This window comes from Pelophylax lessonae (assembly GCF_965119305.1).
Source record: "Pelophylax lessonae genome assembly, chromosome: 4".
Lineage (NCBI taxonomy): Eukaryota > Metazoa > Chordata > Amphibia > Anura > Ranidae > Pelophylax > Pelophylax lessonae.
In genome coordinates, this window is record NC_138771.1 from 80,354,575 (window position 1) to 80,372,593 (window position 18,019).

The 18,019-nt window shown below is 46.1% G+C and overlaps 1 protein-coding gene across 3 annotated transcripts in view; it reads right to left on the minus strand.

Annotated features, from left to right (window-relative positions):
• Positions 1 to 18,019, minus strand: part of DTWD1 (DTW domain containing 1) — a 56,304-nt gene that overhangs the window by 31,804 nt on the left and 6,481 nt on the right. For 2 of the 3 annotated variants that reach the window (XM_082254046.1, XM_082254047.1), the window contains exons 2-3: positions 8,144 to 8,377; positions 5,012 to 5,155 (exon numbers count right to left, since the gene is read on the minus strand). In XM_082254046.1, the coding sequence (XP_082110172.1) occupies positions 5,012 to 5,155; positions 8,144 to 8,356 (357 nt within the window). In that variant the 5' untranslated portion in view covers positions 8,357 to 8,377. The remainder of the gene's footprint in view (positions 1 to 5,011; positions 5,156 to 8,143; positions 8,378 to 18,019) is intronic. The other variant, XM_082254048.1, reaches the window with a different exon arrangement.

Sequence of the window (18,019 nt, forward strand, 5' to 3'; positions counted from 1 at the left end):
TTTATTTATTTATTTTTTTTTTATTGGATATGTTTTATAGCAGAAAGTAAAAAAAATAGATTTCTTTTAAAATTGTCAGGTCTTTGTTTGTTTATAGTGCAAAAAATAATGCAGTGGTGGCCAAATACCACCAAAAGAAAGCTCCGTTTGTGGAAAAAAGGGCATACATTTTATTCTGTGTCGCACGACTGCACATTTATCAGTTAAAGTAACGCAGTGCCATTACTTTAAAATAGCCTTGTCATGAAAGGAGGGGGGGGGGGTAAATCTTACGGAGGTCAAGTAGTTAAAAAAATTAAGCTAAAAGGCAAATAAGACCATTCTTTAGTTAATACTGGAATTAGAAAGTAAACGCTTCTGGTTCCAAAGCTATGCCCAAAAACAGACTGACTAATTCTTGGGAAGTCAATGCTCTGGGAACAAAAAAAACGGTCATTAATAGTATGTAATGCAGGAAATTTACTGGTCAGAGGAAATAATTTCATGCATATTATTATTGGTTTGGGCACGTAAGTTGCCATACATTGACTTGCGCTGTTATTTCCATCAAAACACCCATGCAGACAGAAAAATAAAAACCTGCATGCACACACACACACACGCAAGCATGACATGGCCAACACGTATCAACACACCACATGTGAACTAGAACCATGAAAAACAATGGCAAACTTGTGAACACATATTCAAACATAGGTGTAAATGGGACCATAACCTTTTATGACAACAGTAATGTTATGATAGTACATACTCCACTGCTCACTCATCTGTGTAAAAAAACATTGAGTTATGTATAGTGCCCAGTCAATGCTGATTTCATCTAACTAAAAAAAAAAAAAAGCTTAACTAAGAATACTGTATATGGGTGTTGTGCAATGTGTCATGTTCGCTATCTCCCAAGCTATATACAATCTGTGCTCATTAGTTGCAGTGCAGGGCAAGGGAGACAGACACTGGGGGTCTGTTAAAACTCATTAAAGAGAACCTGTCACTGTATATGTAATTTTTTATGCCTTAATTACACTTTAGATGTAAAAAAATAAATAAATTGTAAAGCCCCCAACCCACGTGTACATTAATGTACACGTCAGGTGTATCTACGAAGGAGAACTCGATTGCGTTACTTATTAGGTATCACTATGCAAGAAAAGGTCATTACCGGGTGTTGACATGTTTGTATCTATTTACATACTTGTTTGTGTGCACTGTAATTACTTGTAGTGTATTATTTTACTGAAAATATGGGTTTGATAAACATGTGTGCTGACATTGTGTGACATTGCAACTACAACCATTTTATTCTCCCTGGTCTCTGCTCTCAGAAAATATATAATTGGGGGTTTTAACTAATCTACAGGCATTAAATGTACATTTTAAGATTTGTGATAAAAATGAAAAAATGGCTTTGGGATTAAAGTAATTAAAGGAATAAGAAAAAATGGGATGCCATTGACACCCTCCTTATGAAAAATGTTAGATACCTGGGAATCACACTTTAAAATCTTAAGCAAAGAACAAGCTTGCAAAAAAAAAAAAAAAAAAAGTTTAAAAGAGAAGTAGAAGCTCTTTATCTGCATGCTCCTATTGGTCAGGGACTAAAAACTAAGATGACCATACGCCGCTAAGCAGTGTGGATTGACAAATCTCCCTGCTGGCCTATTGTTAGCGGCTGTCAGAATACACAAACAGCAGCTGCATTTGACTACTAGTCATATTAGTGGCAGCCACTATCATACTAGTGGCAGCCACTGTTAAGCTGGCCATACATTATACAATTTTCTTATTCACTTTCCCCAAAGTGTTTTTTACTCCAACACTTCATATTCCTGATATGTTCCTGCTGTACCATGTACTTGTATGAGAAAGTATCCTGTTCTCTTTGTATTCCTTCCTTTTTGTGAAATTGCTGGCTTTCCTGCCAGTCCCCCTGCTTTCCCATTAAAAACTGACCACACTACGTAGGAGAGCACACTGTGGTCAGTTCTCTAGCTACGCTAGGAACTCAGTGTACTCTCCTCCAATGATCAGACTTATTCTGACACGCCCCCGCTGCACAGCCATTCACTGGGAAGCTCAGTGTGCTGCTGCCTCTCCTCCCCCAAGCTCTTATACAGCTGCGAACAGAGGGAATGTGATCACTTATAAAAAATGTGAAAAAATAAAAAAAAAATGTATTTTTTTATATCTATACACTAATGTTTTGTCTTTCATTTCTATTTTAAATTGAATGGGTTGTTTTACAAGGTGATCGTTTACAATCACTTTAAGCCACTGTTCACATTGAATGCAGCTCATCTGCATTTCATCTGAAATCGCACAATTTGAAAGCTGCATCTCAGCAAGACTTACAAAAAACCATCTAGTGCGACTTCATGCACAGAGGTCTATTCAAGTTGCACCCAAAACCGCCAAAAGTAGTGCATGTACTACTTTTTCAAATCGGTGCAGCACCGCAAAGTCAGCGTCGCACCGATTTGAACAGTGCTGTAACTGAACCGCGACCCACACTGTTTGTGGGTTTCCGTCAGTAGGTATCAGATATTCTAGCCGCCCCATAGAAAACCAGACGGAACTTAGCTTGTAGAGAACTGGAACCTTTATTGAACCAATCACACCAAATATATACAGAATGGACTCCCCCCCTCCTGATCAGATTACCCAAGCAGGTCAGGTTCACGATTACATTCTCATATGCAGATGAAATTGTGTACAGAAATAGAATTACCCTGAACAAATTATCTAGCCATCTGAACAGAAACAACATGCGAGTTCATTACCAATTAACAATGGGACAGACAGGCTTAACAGAAAACAAATCACACCTTAACCACTTAAGCCCCGGAGGATTTGGCTGCTAAACGACCAGAGGGTATTTTGCGATTCGGCACTGCGTGACTTTAACGGACAATTGCGCGGTCGTGCGACGCTGTACCTAAACGAATTTGGCGTCCTTTTTTTCCCACAAACAGAGCTTTCTTTTGGCGGTATTTGATCACCTGTGCGATTTTTTGATCACGCGCTATAAACAAAAAAAGAGCGTAAATTTTGCAAAAATAGCAATATTTTTCCCTGTTTTTTATATGAAATTCCCCCAAAAAAAAATGTAAAAATCAAAATTTTTTAATATTTTCGGCCAATTTGTTTTATGCTACCTATGTTTGGTAAAAAAAATCGCAAAAAGCGTATTTTGATTGGTTTGCGCAAAAGTTATTGCGTTTACTAACAAAGGGAAAGATTTTTGTCATTTTTGTTGTTTTTTTTTTTAACGCGTAATGGCGGCGATCTGCGATTTTTTTTGCGGTACTGCGACATTGCGGCGGAAAGATCGGACCCTTGACTGACATTTTTGACACTTTTGGGGTTACCAGTGACATTTCTACAGTAATCAGTGCTATATATATGCACTGTTACTGTAAAAATACACTGGTAGTGAAGGGGTTAACTTTATTTGAGAGGGAGGGGCTGTGTGTGTCCCTAGGGGCGTGATTCTAACTGTGATTGGCTGTGGCTTCAACTGTATGCAGAGTGATCAATGGATCTACATAGTAGATCCATGTGATCAGCTCTCATACAGCGAGGAGAATGACAGGCAGCTTGTTTACACAAGCTGCCTGACTTTCTCCCTCTCCCCCGCCGATCGCAGAGTGGCCGGCGGCGATCGGGTCCGCCGGTCACACGCGCGGGGGGGTCCGTGACCACGCGGGAGCGCGCCTCCGGCGGCGCGTGCTCGCTCCCTAAACCCTCACAGGCGAGCGACGTAGACCTACGTCACTTTGCCTGTGAGGGGCTGACCGCCGCCGTAGATAGTCGTGCGGCGGTCGGCAAGTGGTTAATACACAGACAACAGGAAGAGACCACCAGTAACAGACTGTCTGTCTCTGACATTGAAGAACATGAAACAGAGGCCAATGTGATTAGCTCTTTTAATGAACATGTTCAGAATCAAACAGGCCAGGAATAGTCTTCATATATTTCTTGAGATATATGCTTGATAAATATTACTGTCCCATTTGAAGTAATCCAAACCATATTCTCAGTGTCCATTAAGTACCTGTCCATTTCCTTGGCCTAATAGTCACAAGGTGACTTACAAATAAGAGGGGCCTAGAGGGCTGAGACAGGGATTTCCCAATCTCTCTAAGGTAAGCTGTGTTCCAAGGGCCCCCTAACCAAAGTGACTCCCGTCACAAGTGCCATTGCCAGCAACAGGATGCGAGTTGTCATGTGATTTGACCTGTCAAATCGCATGACAAGTCACTCCAAAGATTCAACTTCAACTATGTAATGAAAGGGCCTTTCTGAGTGCATACATTGAAAGTGTCTAGGTTTGACCTCATATTACATGGTTTTGCTAAATCTAAGGGAAAATTCTACAAGAAAATTGTATAATGTATGGCCAGCCTAAAGCCTTCTACAGCTCTAATTACATTATGTACTTGCACTTAAGTATCTCTACGGTGTTCAGGCTGCTGTATTCTATAACAATCTTCCCTGAAGGGCTATCCTGTCTTTTACCTGTCGCTGAACTTCAAGTGCTGTGGGAGTTAACAGCTCTGGGCTCAACTGCACTAAAGATGATCAGACAGGGACACACCGCCTCCTTCCTTCCTCTAAATTGAGAAAATTATTTCACCAAATTACACTGCCTGTAACACAATCTGTGAATGGGGGAGAGAATCTTCTGACAAATCAGACTCTCCCTAAATCATTGTTTTTGGGGTTTCCACTGCTCAAAAATACCCTGAGATTAAGAAAAGTTTACACCAGCTGCATGTATGTGATTTCCCCTTTGCATCCACTACAGATAGCTACTGGCTGGTGATGCAGGTATATGATCTGCATATGTAAAAAGTGTAAAAAAAAAAAAAAAACAAAAAACAAAAAAAAAACAAAAAACAAAAAAAAAACAAAAAACAAAAAAAAAAAAACACACACACCTGATTTGAAAGTTGAAGATATTCAAGAAAAAAAAACAAAATCATTTTAATAAAATTAAATGTGCAATACACACCTCATGCTTGCGATTGTCATAATCTGGAATACAGGGGTAAGTGTACACGGTAACATCTTCATATGCTAAAAGTTTTGCATGAACAGCTGTGCTTTTTCCATCAGTTTCATTAGGGTGTTTAATAATGTCAATTTTCACTGGAAGCTGAATGTAAACAGACAGAAATCACAACCAACTTATTGCATTTTTACAACTGCACAATATATATTCAAATACAGTCTTGATGGCTGTATAGAGTGCTAACTGCACTGTCCTGCTTGCGGACAGCGAGACTACAATCAAATGTATATAGGAAACACAAATACACAGAACAACAAGCATATTAACAAGTGAAAGTCTTTTTAAAACTTTGCTAGTCACAGTTTAATGTGAACCTGTGGAACTTAAAGAGGTGTTCCAGCTGGGGGAAAAAAAAAGTCAGCAGCTACAAATACTGTAGCTGCTGAATTTTACTATATGGACACTTACCTGTCCAGGGAGCCTGCGATTTTAGCACCCTAGCCGATTTTTGGATTGGTTGCCGGGTGCTGCCGCTGCCATTCGTTCTGAGAGAAACTGGCAATGAAGCCTTTCGGCTTCACAGCCAGTTCACTGCTGCGCTTTCTAATTGGCTCGGTGGCAGGGGAAGGAACCTCAGAGGGACGACGCCGCCTCTCGCAAGTGGGGAACAGTACCTATCAAAAAACAGGTACATTCCCCCTTGAAAGGTGCCAAATGTGGCACTGGAGGGGAGGAGGAAGCAGATGAGCAGAAGTTCTGCTTTTGGGTGGAACTCCGCTTTAACATTGTAAGGCTGTGACTTGGCCTTTAACCCATACTTTTACTGAGCCTAATGACAAAAACCCAAGAACTACTCACAACCCTAGTGCAACGAGCCTTGACATAAAAAAAAAAATATATGTCAACCTGGCCTAAGACTTTTTTTTTTATTTTCGTTCAGCCTGCGGGCTAAACAGGATAATATAACAGATTCCACCAATCATGCTATACAGAGTGGATGGACGAGTCTACCACTGCGGTGACTGTATTCTGGCAGCTGGCATCAGCAGCTGTCAGAATACCCGATCATTGGCTGCATGTGATTAGATGCAGCCACTGCTTGGCCAACAATTTAGCGTCCAGCTCTTAATTTTTCAGTTGAAGGATGTTTAACAAAAGGGTGGCAACAGGGCCATCCATGGAGTAATTTTCAGCTGGTTCATCAAAACTGGCATGAAATTCGCATAGTGTATGACCAGATTTATCCTTTGACTCAACCCCCTGAATGATAGTATGCCAAATCTACCAAGAAATGGTGGATCAGAATTCTAACTGAATACACAGCCAGCGTTTTATTCTGCTGACTGATTGTATATACTTTACCTTCTTGCATAGATCACTCATTTGGCAGAGTGTGCAGGAGCTGAGCAATCACATAACAGCCTATGTGGAGCAGAGCAGTAGTACTGAAAACAAGTGTGTCCCCGGAAGTCTGTAAAGCTCTCCATACACTATACAACCTGATTGTACAATCTCCTTTAGATCTACCATCAACTATGTAATACAGGGGCTTGCCTGATACTGTGTAATAGGAATCAAAACAGGCAGGCCTGTTCTGTGATGGAGTAAGGCAGTGCATGATGGAATATAAAGTTTCCTGGATGGTCACATGATGATACAAGTGATAGACTTAGAAAGCATTTTTTTAAATTTTGAGCAGAGAGGTGCAGATTCAAAGTGGTCATTGACTAGGTAAGTGACAGATAAGCACACTGGGAAGGCTTGACCAGAAAAGGCTTCTAATAATAATGAAAAGTGAAATTCTGCCTGAAAAGGTGAACTTAGCCTTTAGGAAGCTGGTTCAGACTGTGCATGAGGCACGTGAAGATCCAGCAGCAGTATAGTGGTAAACCACTTTTAATATCAAATTTAATCACGATCAGCCTTACTGAACAGATTGAAGATTGAAGTATTCACGTGGACACTCCAGGTCTATGTGCTGCCCCTCCTTGAGTGCCACCTGGGGCAACAGGTTTAACTTGCCTCATAGTAGGACAGCCCTAGATATTGGCTCCAAAACTGAAGTTTTGGTAAGTTCTACAATATTTTAGCTTTACATGACAAAACCTATGGGATTGATTTACTAAAACTGGATAGTGCATCTGCGCATGGTAGCATATCAGCGTCAAACTTTAGGTGCAGTTCCACCCAAAAATGGAACTTCCGCTTTAAGACCTCCTGACCACCTGACCTAACATATTTGGCATGTCATTTTTTTGGGGGAGGGGGCAGGTACCTAGAATTGACAGGTACACACTCCCACTTCTGCTCGGGCCACCTAGGTGGCTCGAGCTGAAGTTCTCCTCCCCCCTCCCTCCCTACAATGTTCTGGGACTTGTCAGAGGTCCCAGAAGATTGAATGTCCACTAAGGACACGTAGCGCGGCTCGCACATGCACAGCACGCACCCGGCTGTGAAGCCGCAAGCTGTCACAGCCGGGTGCCCACACTAAAGATGCCAGTGCCGCAGGGAGAAGAGAACCGAGACTCCCGCCAGCCCCTTCGCTGTACCGTGGGACAGGAGAGTGTGTGTTTATTAAAAGTAAGCAGCTACACCTTTTGTAGCTGCTGACTTTTAAAAAACACAAAAACGTGCGGAACTCTGCTTTCAGCTTGTTTATTTAAGCTTTGACAATAAGCCCCCATTACATCGGGGCGATTTGACATGTGATTGACATGTCAAATCGCATTCCAAACCTATTGCCGGCAACGGCACCGTCCAAATCAGTGCGACGCCGACTTTGCGGCATGGCACCGATTCCCAAAAGTAGTTCCTGCACTACTTTTGGAGACTTCAGGGGCGATTTCAATAGACAGATGTGCATGAACCCACACAGATGTCTCTCAAATCGACCCAGAAGTCAGACTGAAATGGCAGTTTGAAATTGTGCGAGTTCAGCTGAACTCAAACCCGCATTCAGTGTGAACCTAGGCTCAAACCTGGAAGCTGATTGGTTTCTATGCAGAATTGCACTCTCCAGTTTTAGTAAAACAACCTCTATATGTCCTATAAATGTAGGAATGTTTTCAGAATCATCAGAGTTGTCCTGTCACAGGAAAGAAGAGAATGTGCTTGATGACAGAGTTTGCCTACCTTCACAGATGGGATTTCAGCTGTTGGTACACTTTCTACTGGTACATAGCAGGTATAACAATAAAACATCCGGGAGCTGTTACACTTTGGACATTTTGATCTTCCCTTCTTTTGGGCTACTTCAAGCACTTCTTGAGAGGAGACTTGCACATTTTTCAAAAGGTCATTTTCTGAGGATCCAGAAACATTTTTCATTTGTTTGTCAGTTGACATTATTCATACAATGCATTTGGCCTACAAGATGAAAGAGACATTTAAGGCACAATATTTGTGAACAACCGCACCAATCAAAAGGCAGTTCAAAGATAGAATATTCCAAAGTTGTAAAGGCAGAAGATTTTTTATGTTAATGCATTCTATGCCTTTTGTGTGTAGAAGCCCCAGCACCCCCTAATACTTACCTGAGCCCCATCTCTATACAGCAATGTCCAGGAGTCCCTTGACCATCTGGGACTCTACCTCCTGATTGGCTGAGATACAGCAGCGGCGCCATTGGCTCCCGCTGCTGTTAAAGTCAGTTAGCCAATGAGAGAGAGAGGGGGTGGGGGTCGAATGTCAGCTCCGCATCTGAATGGACACACAGAGCTGCAGCTCGGCTTGGGTGCCCCCATAACAAGCTGCTTGCTGTGGGGGCACTCGACAGATGGGAGGGGCCAGGAGCAGCGAAGAGAGACCTAAGAAGAGGAGGATCCAGGCTGCTCTGTGCAAAACCAACTGCAGAGAGCAGGTAAATATAACATGTTTGTTATTTTAAAAAAATATATACATTTTAAAGTAACCCCTTTAGGACCCAGATTTTATTTGCTTTTTAGAGATGCTTGAGGGTGTCCAATATTTTTTTTTTTATTAATTTTGTATACTGTAGTTGTATGGTGGGCACAAAAAGTCTTAGAGAGCTAGATACTGCAAAATGTAGAGCAGAAGATACATATAATCCAAAATATAAGGCAACACTCATTGGGCTTCAAAGGTTAACACTCAGGGATGAGGTTCATTTTGGCATTTGGACGGAACACATCCTAAGAAAGAGAAGTCAGATCAGAGAGAAGGGGGCCAGGCCGAACAGCAGCTCCGAGTCTGAATGGACACACGGAGCTGCAGCTCGGCTCGTGTGCCCCCATAGCAAGCTGCTTGTTGTGGGGGCTAGAGGGGCCAGGAGAAGCGAAGAGGGATCTAAAAAAAGAGGAGGATCTGTGCTGTTCTGTGCAAAACTAACTTCACAGAGGAGGTAGATAGGACATGTTTGATATTTTTTTAAAGAAAATATGAGACTTTACAATCACTTTAATTTAGAGGCAGGAGCAATACTGAGTGTAAAATGAGGGTCAGCTAAAAGTAAAATGAGGCTGTGTGCAAGGTTGCAGGGCACTTGCTGAGTGCAGAAATCCTTTTCTAAGAATCAGGCACTAACAATGTTTACTATTATTGGTCACCAACATTCATGTTGGCCTAGTACCAACTTTTTTGTGCAGAGACTGGAAGGCTGGGTTCACACTTATGTGAACTGGATGCTGTTTTTTCCCCGCATCCAATTCGCATGACAGGAGAGCGTGACCGGCTCTCAATGGAGCCAGTTCACACACCTCCAGGGCGACCGCGGTCCACATCGGAAAAGGGTCCTGTGCGTCTTTGGCTCAGTTTCAGGTGCAAATTCAGGCAAAAATTCGGACCCAATTCGCACCTGAAACAGTGAACAGGGATGTACTGGACCCCCTGTTGTGACCCGCGCCCGCATCATTGTGAGCCCAGCCAAAGAGTTTTGCATGCAATATTTTTGGTACCCATAGTTTTAGAAAGTGTTAAGACTAGGTTAATCAGTTTCATCACTTGCCGACTGCTCACTGAGCTGGTACTGCGGCAAAGTGGCTTGATTCCGTCCAGCGACGTAGACATACGTCGCTGGACTCCTCCTCTTGTGAGCGGCGCACGCGCGCCGCCGGAGGCTAGCTCCCACTGTATTCAGACACAGCGGGAGACGGGCCAGGGGAGGAGAGGCGGTGATCACCGCCGCTCTTCCCCGATCGTCGGGGATCGAGTGTGGAGATCCGCCCGCTTGTGTAAACAAAGCGGGCGGATCTCCTCTGTGACAGGCAGTCACAGATTACAGGATTCAGCATAGCTGAACCTGCGATCTATGCCTGTGTCACTCAATCCCCTCCCCCCACACGTCAGTAAGCACCAGGCATACAATTAACCCCTAGATCACCAATAAAGTTAACCCCCTTCCCTGCCAGTGTCATTATTACAGTAACAGTGCATATTTTTAGCACTGATTACTGTAGTAATGTCACTGGTCCCCCCAAAAGTGTCAAAAATGTCAGTCAGGGGTCTGATCTGTCTGCCGCAATGTCGCAGTCCCGCAAAAAAAAAAAATCGCAGATCGCCGCCATTACTAGTTTAAAAAAACACAATAAAAATGACATAAATTTCCCGTAGTTAGTAGCTGCGATAACTTTTGCGCAAACCAATCAAAATACGCTTATTGCGATTTTTTTTACCAAACATATGTAGCAGAAAACAAATTGGCCTAAAATATTAAAAAATTTAGATTTTTACACTTTTTTGGGGGGGAATTTCATATAAAAAAAATGTGAAAAATATTGTTATTTTTTCAAAATTATCGCTCTTTTTTTGTTTATAGCACAAAAAGTAAAAATCGCACAGGTGATCAAATACCACCAAAAGAAAGCTCTATTTGTAGGGAAAAAAGGGACATAAATTTAATTTGGGTACAGCATCGCACGACCACGCAATTGTCCGTTAAAGTAACGCAGTGCCGAATTGCAAAATATGGCCTGGTCAGGAAGGGGGTAAAACCTTCCGGTCTTAAAGTGGTTAAAAATACGCTCATTGAGAATTTTCTTGTCAAAGACATGTAGCTAAATACATTTTAGCCTAAATCTATGACAAAAATATATCGTAAAAATAAAAAGCGCAGAGGTGATCAAATACCACCAAAAGAAAGCTCTGTTTATGGGAAAAAAAGGCGTAAATTTTGTTTGGGTACGGCGTTGCATGACCGCGCAATTGTCAGTTAAAGTCGCACAGTGCCGAATCGCAAAAAGTGGTCTGGACGTAAAGCAGGAAAATCCTCCGGTGGTAAAGTGGTTAAAGAACCAACTGCAAGTGAACGTTTGTAATAATACAAAACATTTTCAGGATGGCTGAGGTGCCGAGCGAGTAATTTGCAGTACTCCTGCCAGAACTGTAAGTCTCAGCACCTACTGTAGTGAATAGGCTGAAAAAAGTAAGAGTTCTACCAAACCCAGCAGCAGCCACACATGGCACACACTTCATTAGTGGCAATTTATTTTTAAAGCTGAATTTCAGGTATGGATTGTTTTTGTATAGTTACATTAGCCCAGTTTGGACCAATGTAAATATGCAGATGCCATACCTGTGGGACCAATGGGGAAGCAGAGAATTACTCTAATAGTTGCGTCTTATACAGTGATCACCACTGTCTTCCCAGTCCTAAGCAGAGTGGCTGGCCTTCTGCATAGTGATCAGAGGGGGCGCTCACTTGGCACAATGCCGTTCACAGGGTGCCTTGCATCTTCCTCAATGAATACAAGATGTTCTCTGACTGGACAAAGTAATAGAGGCAGTGCAGTGATGTCACAATCGCCACCTCCTCCAATCAGGGAACACTGCATTCATTGAGAAAAAAGGTGTTCTGTGAATCGTGCCTGTGCCAAGTAAGCGACCCCCTGTGTTCACTATGCACAGACCAGGGAAGACAGCAGTGATCACTGTGATAGTGTCAATTACTACAGTGATTTCCAGCTTTCACAGTTTTCCCAGAGATAGGAGAATCGAGCTTTAACCACTTCTGGACCGGAAGGATTTGCCCCCTTAATGACTAGGCCATTTTTGCAATTCGGTACTGCCTTACTTTAAGAAACAATTTTTGCGCGGTCGTGTGATACTGTACCTAAATAAAATTGATGTCCTTTTTTCTCCACAAATAGAGCTTTCTTTTGGTGGTATTTGATCATCTGGGCAATTTTTATTTTTTGCACAAACAATTTAAGAGCAACAATTCTGAAAAAAAAAAAAAAACGGAATTTTTGTAAAATCTTACCTGTAAAATTCCTTTCTCTGAGTCCTCTGACAGTCGCTGCCTCCTCTAAGTCATCACTATTGGGTATTGACTTGCGCTCCGCAGGAGTAGCTAGGCATAAGACTTAGTCAAAAAGAACAAAGGCATTTGCATATACACACCCCTGGGGGCTGTCCCACTAGGTCAATACCCCCCTGCAGTGACCACTCCCAACTCAGTTTGGTAGCATAGCAGTAGGAATTAAGACAACAACCCCAAAAGAGGGGCGGGGGCGGCGACTGTCGGAGGACTCAGAGAAAGGAATTTTACAGGTAAATTTTACAAAAATTCAGTTTTCTCTTACGTCCTCTGACAGTCGCCGCCTCCTCTAAGTCATCACTATTGGGATGTCCCAAAGCAGTGTATACATGAGGGGTGGGAGACGCAACCGTAGAAAAGGCAACGCAGTACCCACATCAGAGAAAGGAACCTTACACGCACCGTAAGAGAACCTTCTGGGCAACAGAAAACAATGCTCAACAGGAGCAACAGCCCAGGAAAGCAAACACCAACAGCCAGGGACCCATAAAAAAAACAGGGTCCTTCATGGCACTGCCGCACTGAGAACCTTGCGGCCAAAGGAGGCATCAGCTGATGCCAGAACATCTACCTTGTAGAATTTGGAAAAAGTGTGCACCGACGACCAAGTCGCAGCCTTGCACACCTGGGCCACCGAGGCCCGATGCCAATAGGCCCAGGACGCACTCAAAGATCTGGTAGAGTGTGCCTTAACAGGGAAGGGTGGAACCCGTTCCTTCAAAGCATAAGCCTGTTCAATGGTCTGTCTGATCCATTTGGCAATAGTAGCTGCAGACGCAGCCATGCCCTTCCGAGGTCCCTCAGGAAGGACAAAGAGGAAATCTGTCTTCTGAAAGGATTCCGTAGACGACAGGTAAGCCCTGATCGCCCTGACAACATCCAAGGAATGCAGAGCAACCACCTTAGGATGCTTAGGCTTCGTACAAAGCGAAGGCAAGACAATGTCCTCATTAATGTGGAACTCAGAGACCACCTTAGGAAGAAAGGAGGGATGCGGATGCAAGACCACCTTATCCTTGTGAATCACCAAGTACGGAGAACGGCAAGATAACGCTGCCAGTTCTGACACCCTGCGAGCCGAAGTGATCGCCACCAAAAAGGCAACCTTCTTAGACAGCAGAGGCAACGAAATCTCCCGGATGTGTTCAAAGGGAGCACGCTGTAACACGGACAGAACCAAGTTCAAGTCCCATGGAGGTAAGGGCTCCTTCCTGGGAGGAGCCAATGTCGCACACCTTGAATGAAGGTGCGAACCAGAGAATGAGACGCCACAGGGCGTTGGAAAAGAATAGCCAGTGCAGACACCTGGCCCTTTATCGTGGCCAGCGCCAGGCGCTGGTCCACCCCAGACTGGAAAAAGGCCAACACTCTCGACACCGAGTACAAGCGAGGGGAGAACCCCCTGGACTCACACCAGGTGAAATAAGCCTTCCAGGTACGGTAATAGATCTTACCAGAAGAGGTTTTCCTAGCCTTGACAAGGGTAGGGATGACCTCAGGGGAGAGACCCCTGTCCCTCAGGACCTGGGTCTCAACAGCCAGGCCGTCAAAGCCAGCGACTGTAAAGCAGGATGGAAGATCGGACCCTGAGACAGGAGATCTTCCCGCAGAGGCAGTTGCCACGGAGGCGCCACTGCCAGGTGAACAACGTCGGCGTAGTCCGGCGCCACCAGAATCACCAGGTGCGGTTCCGAGGCTAACCTGCGGAGGAACCTGGACAGCAACTGGATCGGAGGAAAGGCATACATCTGACGATACCGATGTCAAGGAGCCACCAACGCATCCAAGGCGTCCGCCAGAGGATCGCGCGTTCTTGCCACGAACCTTTCCACCTTTTGGTTTAGCCGAGATGCGAACAGATCCACGTCCGGGGATCCCCACTTCGCACACAGCATTTGGAAGACCTCCGGGTGCAGGGACCATTCCCCCTGGTCCAGGGTCTGGTGGCTCAGATAGTCGGCCTGCCAATTCTCCACACCCGGAATGTGAACTGCTGAGATTGCCGGGACATGAGTCTCGGCCCAAGACAGAATGTCGGTCACCTCCCGGGCACTCCTGGTGCCCCCTTGGTGGTTGATGTAAGCCACCGTGGTAGCATTGTCTGTCTGTACGCGAACAGGACGGCCGCGAAGTCGGTCCGACCACTGGAAGAGACAGAGTTTTATCGCTCGCATTTCCAGCACATTTATCGGGAGGGAGGATTCCTCCTCCGACCAAGTGCCCTGGGCAGACAGATTGCCCAGGACTCCACCCCAGCCCGACAGGCTGGCATCCGTGGTAATCACCGTCCACAACAACGGACGAAAGGACTTGCCCTCCGACACCGTCGGGGACTGGAGCCACCACAGAAGAGTCAATCTGGTCTAACGACTCAATGAGGCGCTCAGATCCAAGGACTGAGGTAGCCTGTCCCACCTTGTCAGGATCTCCGTCTGGAGAGCCCGCGTGTGAAACTGAGCAAAGGGAATCGCCTCGAAGGCCGAAACCATCAACCCCAGGCCCCGCATACAGGTCCTGAGTGGCGAGGACGGATTGTCCCTGAGGGACCTGTCCTCGTCCCGTAAAGTCCGGAGCTTGTCCTCCGGCAAGAACACCTTTGCCTGAGCAGAGTCCAGGATCATTCCCAGATAGGGAAGACGAACCGATGGAGACAACGTCGATTTCTGAACGTTGATGGTCCATCCGAACTCCTGTAGCGTCTGCACCGTGGTGGACAGATCGCGTAGTAGGTCCTGGCGGACACTCGATCTCAGAAGGCGATTGTCCAGGTACCCCAAGACCGCAATGCCCTGTGCCCTTAACAGGCCCAGAACCGGCGCCAGCACTTAGGTACCCTTGGAGCCGAAGCAAGACCCGAAAGGTAACGCCACAAACTGATAGTGGTCCTCTGCGATAGCAAACCGAAGGTACCGCTGATGATCCTCGAAAATGGGGATGTGCAGGTATGCATCCTTCAGATCGATCGAGGCCAGGAATTCCCCTGGACTCAGGGAGGCCACCACCGAGCAGAAAGACTCCCTACGGAACTTCCGAATGCACACAAAGCGGTTCAGTGCTTTCAGGTCCAGAATAGGACGTACTTTGCCCTCCTTCCTGGGCACAGTGAACAGATTTGAATAAAATCCCCGAAACCTGTCCCGATGAGGAACCGGGACAATCACCCCCTGAGCGAGAAGGTCCTGCACCGCTTGATGCAGGTCCTGCAGACGCCCCGGAGGCAAATGAAGATTTGAGGGAAAAAAAATCTGTCCGCCGGCCGGGAAAGGAATTCGATCTTGTACCCTGACCGAATGATTTCCTGAACCCACCTGTCCGAAATCCGGAGCAGCCAAGGTTGGAGGAAACCGCGCAAACGTCCCCTCACCCCTGAAATGGGTGAGGGCGCCCCTTCAGGCAGAGGCGGACTGACCCGCCGAGCTGGCATTGCCTGACTTCTGCTTGCCCGCCCAGGGCTTCTTCTGGCTGCCCTGGGTCTTGAAGGGTTTACCCTTGGATTGGTTCCGAAAGGCACGAAAGGACCCCTGATTGGATCGAGACGCAGAACCCCGCTTGCCACGAAAGTGCTTGTTTTTCGGGTTCTGGGGCAGCATGGTGCTCTTGCCCCCTGTAACGCCTTTCACCAGGGTATCCAACGCCTCGCCAAAAAGGCGAGAACCAGCATAGGAAAAATCAGCAACTGTTTTCCGTGAGGACTGGTCCGCCGACCAGCTCTTCAGCCAGATCAGTCGCCGGTTAAGCACCGAGACACTAGACAGGTGTGCAGCTAATGGGGCCTCATTTAAGGCCGCATCACACAAATACATGATTCCTTGGTGAATTTGATCCACCATATCCAGGCGGGCAGGCAGAACAGCGTCAGACACAAGGTTGCTCCTAAGCACCTTAGCCCAATCAGCCACCGCCTGAGCCACCAAAACAGATGCGAAAATGGGTCTGAGTAACGAGCCCGCCACCGTATAGGAATGGCGGGCCAGAGACTCCAACCGCCGCTCCGTGGGATCCCGGAAAACCGGGGTATCCTCAGAAGGAACCAAGGTAGCCTTGTTTAGCACGGCCACAGTGTGATCCACCTGTGGAGGCACACACCATCGTGATTCCGTAGCCGGTGCAAAGGGATTAAGCAACTTGAACCGACTAGGGACCAGGAATGGACGTTTTAAAGTGCGCCACATTTCATTAACAGTGTAATGAAACTCAGCTGGACAGGGAAAAACCTGCGCCGACTTGCGGGTCCTGTGCGTCCCAAAAGAGGACACAATGCCCGGAGGACTGGGCTCATCCTCTAAATGTAAAGTTTCCTTTACAGAAATAATCAATTCATCCATGGTCGCACGCTCTTCTGGCGACCCCAGGGAGGAAGTATTAACCCCCTCCACCTCCGCCTCCCGCTAAGACCCCAGCGGGGGGATGAGCGAGACCCTGAAAAGGGCACGCTCGCCGCAGCAGCCATATCACCATCTGAATCAGAAGAGAGAGACAATCTGGGCCTCTTCCTTGCAGCACGTTCAGCCATCAGCATCTCCATATTGGACACCAAGGTCGCCACTACAGCGGCCAAATCAGGTCTCAGAGGGGCCACAGGAGAACTGGGGTCCCCCACCAGAGCTGGGGGGAATTTGCTGTCCTGAGAATCCATTGCCCAAGAAGAAATAACAGTGCAATAATTTTGGTACTGTCCCCTTAAGACCGCTGCGGAGTGCGCAGCCCACTGCTACATATACAGTGACAAAGACCCCCAAACAGGAGAGGAAAACTGAGCCAGAAATGACAATACAGAAGGTAATGAGAGAGATAGCCTGCAGAGCCCTGCAGAGTGTTACCACCGATGTCGCTGCTTCAGAGGAAAAGGAAGTGCTGTCAGAGGAGGCTGAACTTATAGGCTGCATGACTCAGGGAAAATGGCTGCCCCATAGGACTGAATGGAAGGCTCCGGCAAAATGGCCGCCGAACATGCGGTCGGAACGATCGCTCTGGGACCGCAAAATGGCGTCGGATGGCGCCAAAACAGCATGTAGTATTGCCCATAGTGAAGCCAAACATGCTTGCCCATATCTAAAATGGCGGACCGCGCGGCATGACCCCGTTGCGGTCGCCACATACACAGTCTGTACTCCCACAAACACTGAAGTGACACAGGGAAGGGGACCCCCAAAAACTAAGTCTTATGCCTAGCTACTCCTGCAGAGCGGAAGTCAATACCCAATAGTGATGACTTAGAGGCGGCGACTGTCGGAGGACGTAAGAGAAAAATATATTATATATCCAAAATTGTCACGCCCTCAGTTGAAGTCCGTGATGACGAAACGCGTCAGAGCGTGAGCACGCGGCTACCTAGGCAACCCGCAAGCGTCCTGCGTCATGCATACGTCATGCCCCGGAAACCCGGGAGGCTGACACCAAGCCCCCGGGCAGGAGCGAGTGAGCGGCAGTGCGTATGGAGCAGCGGGTGCTCTGGTAAATTTGTACGTGCTGAATATTTTAAAAGCAAATGTGAGTGTAATTTTAGTAGGTTTTTTTTACAATAAAGTGCCTTTGTGTTACGTATTACACTATGGGTCCCCTTTTTTAATTTTATGTGGCCATGGATATGGGAAACTTTCTGTAGGAGCACTGATTGCTATCCAAAGGTGGTTCCAGGACCGAGGTGTGTGCAGGCAGACAGAGGTGGACTAATCCTCTGAACTATCCAAAGTGCCAGACCTTAGTCTTCAGGGTACGTGTGCAATACCTAAGGG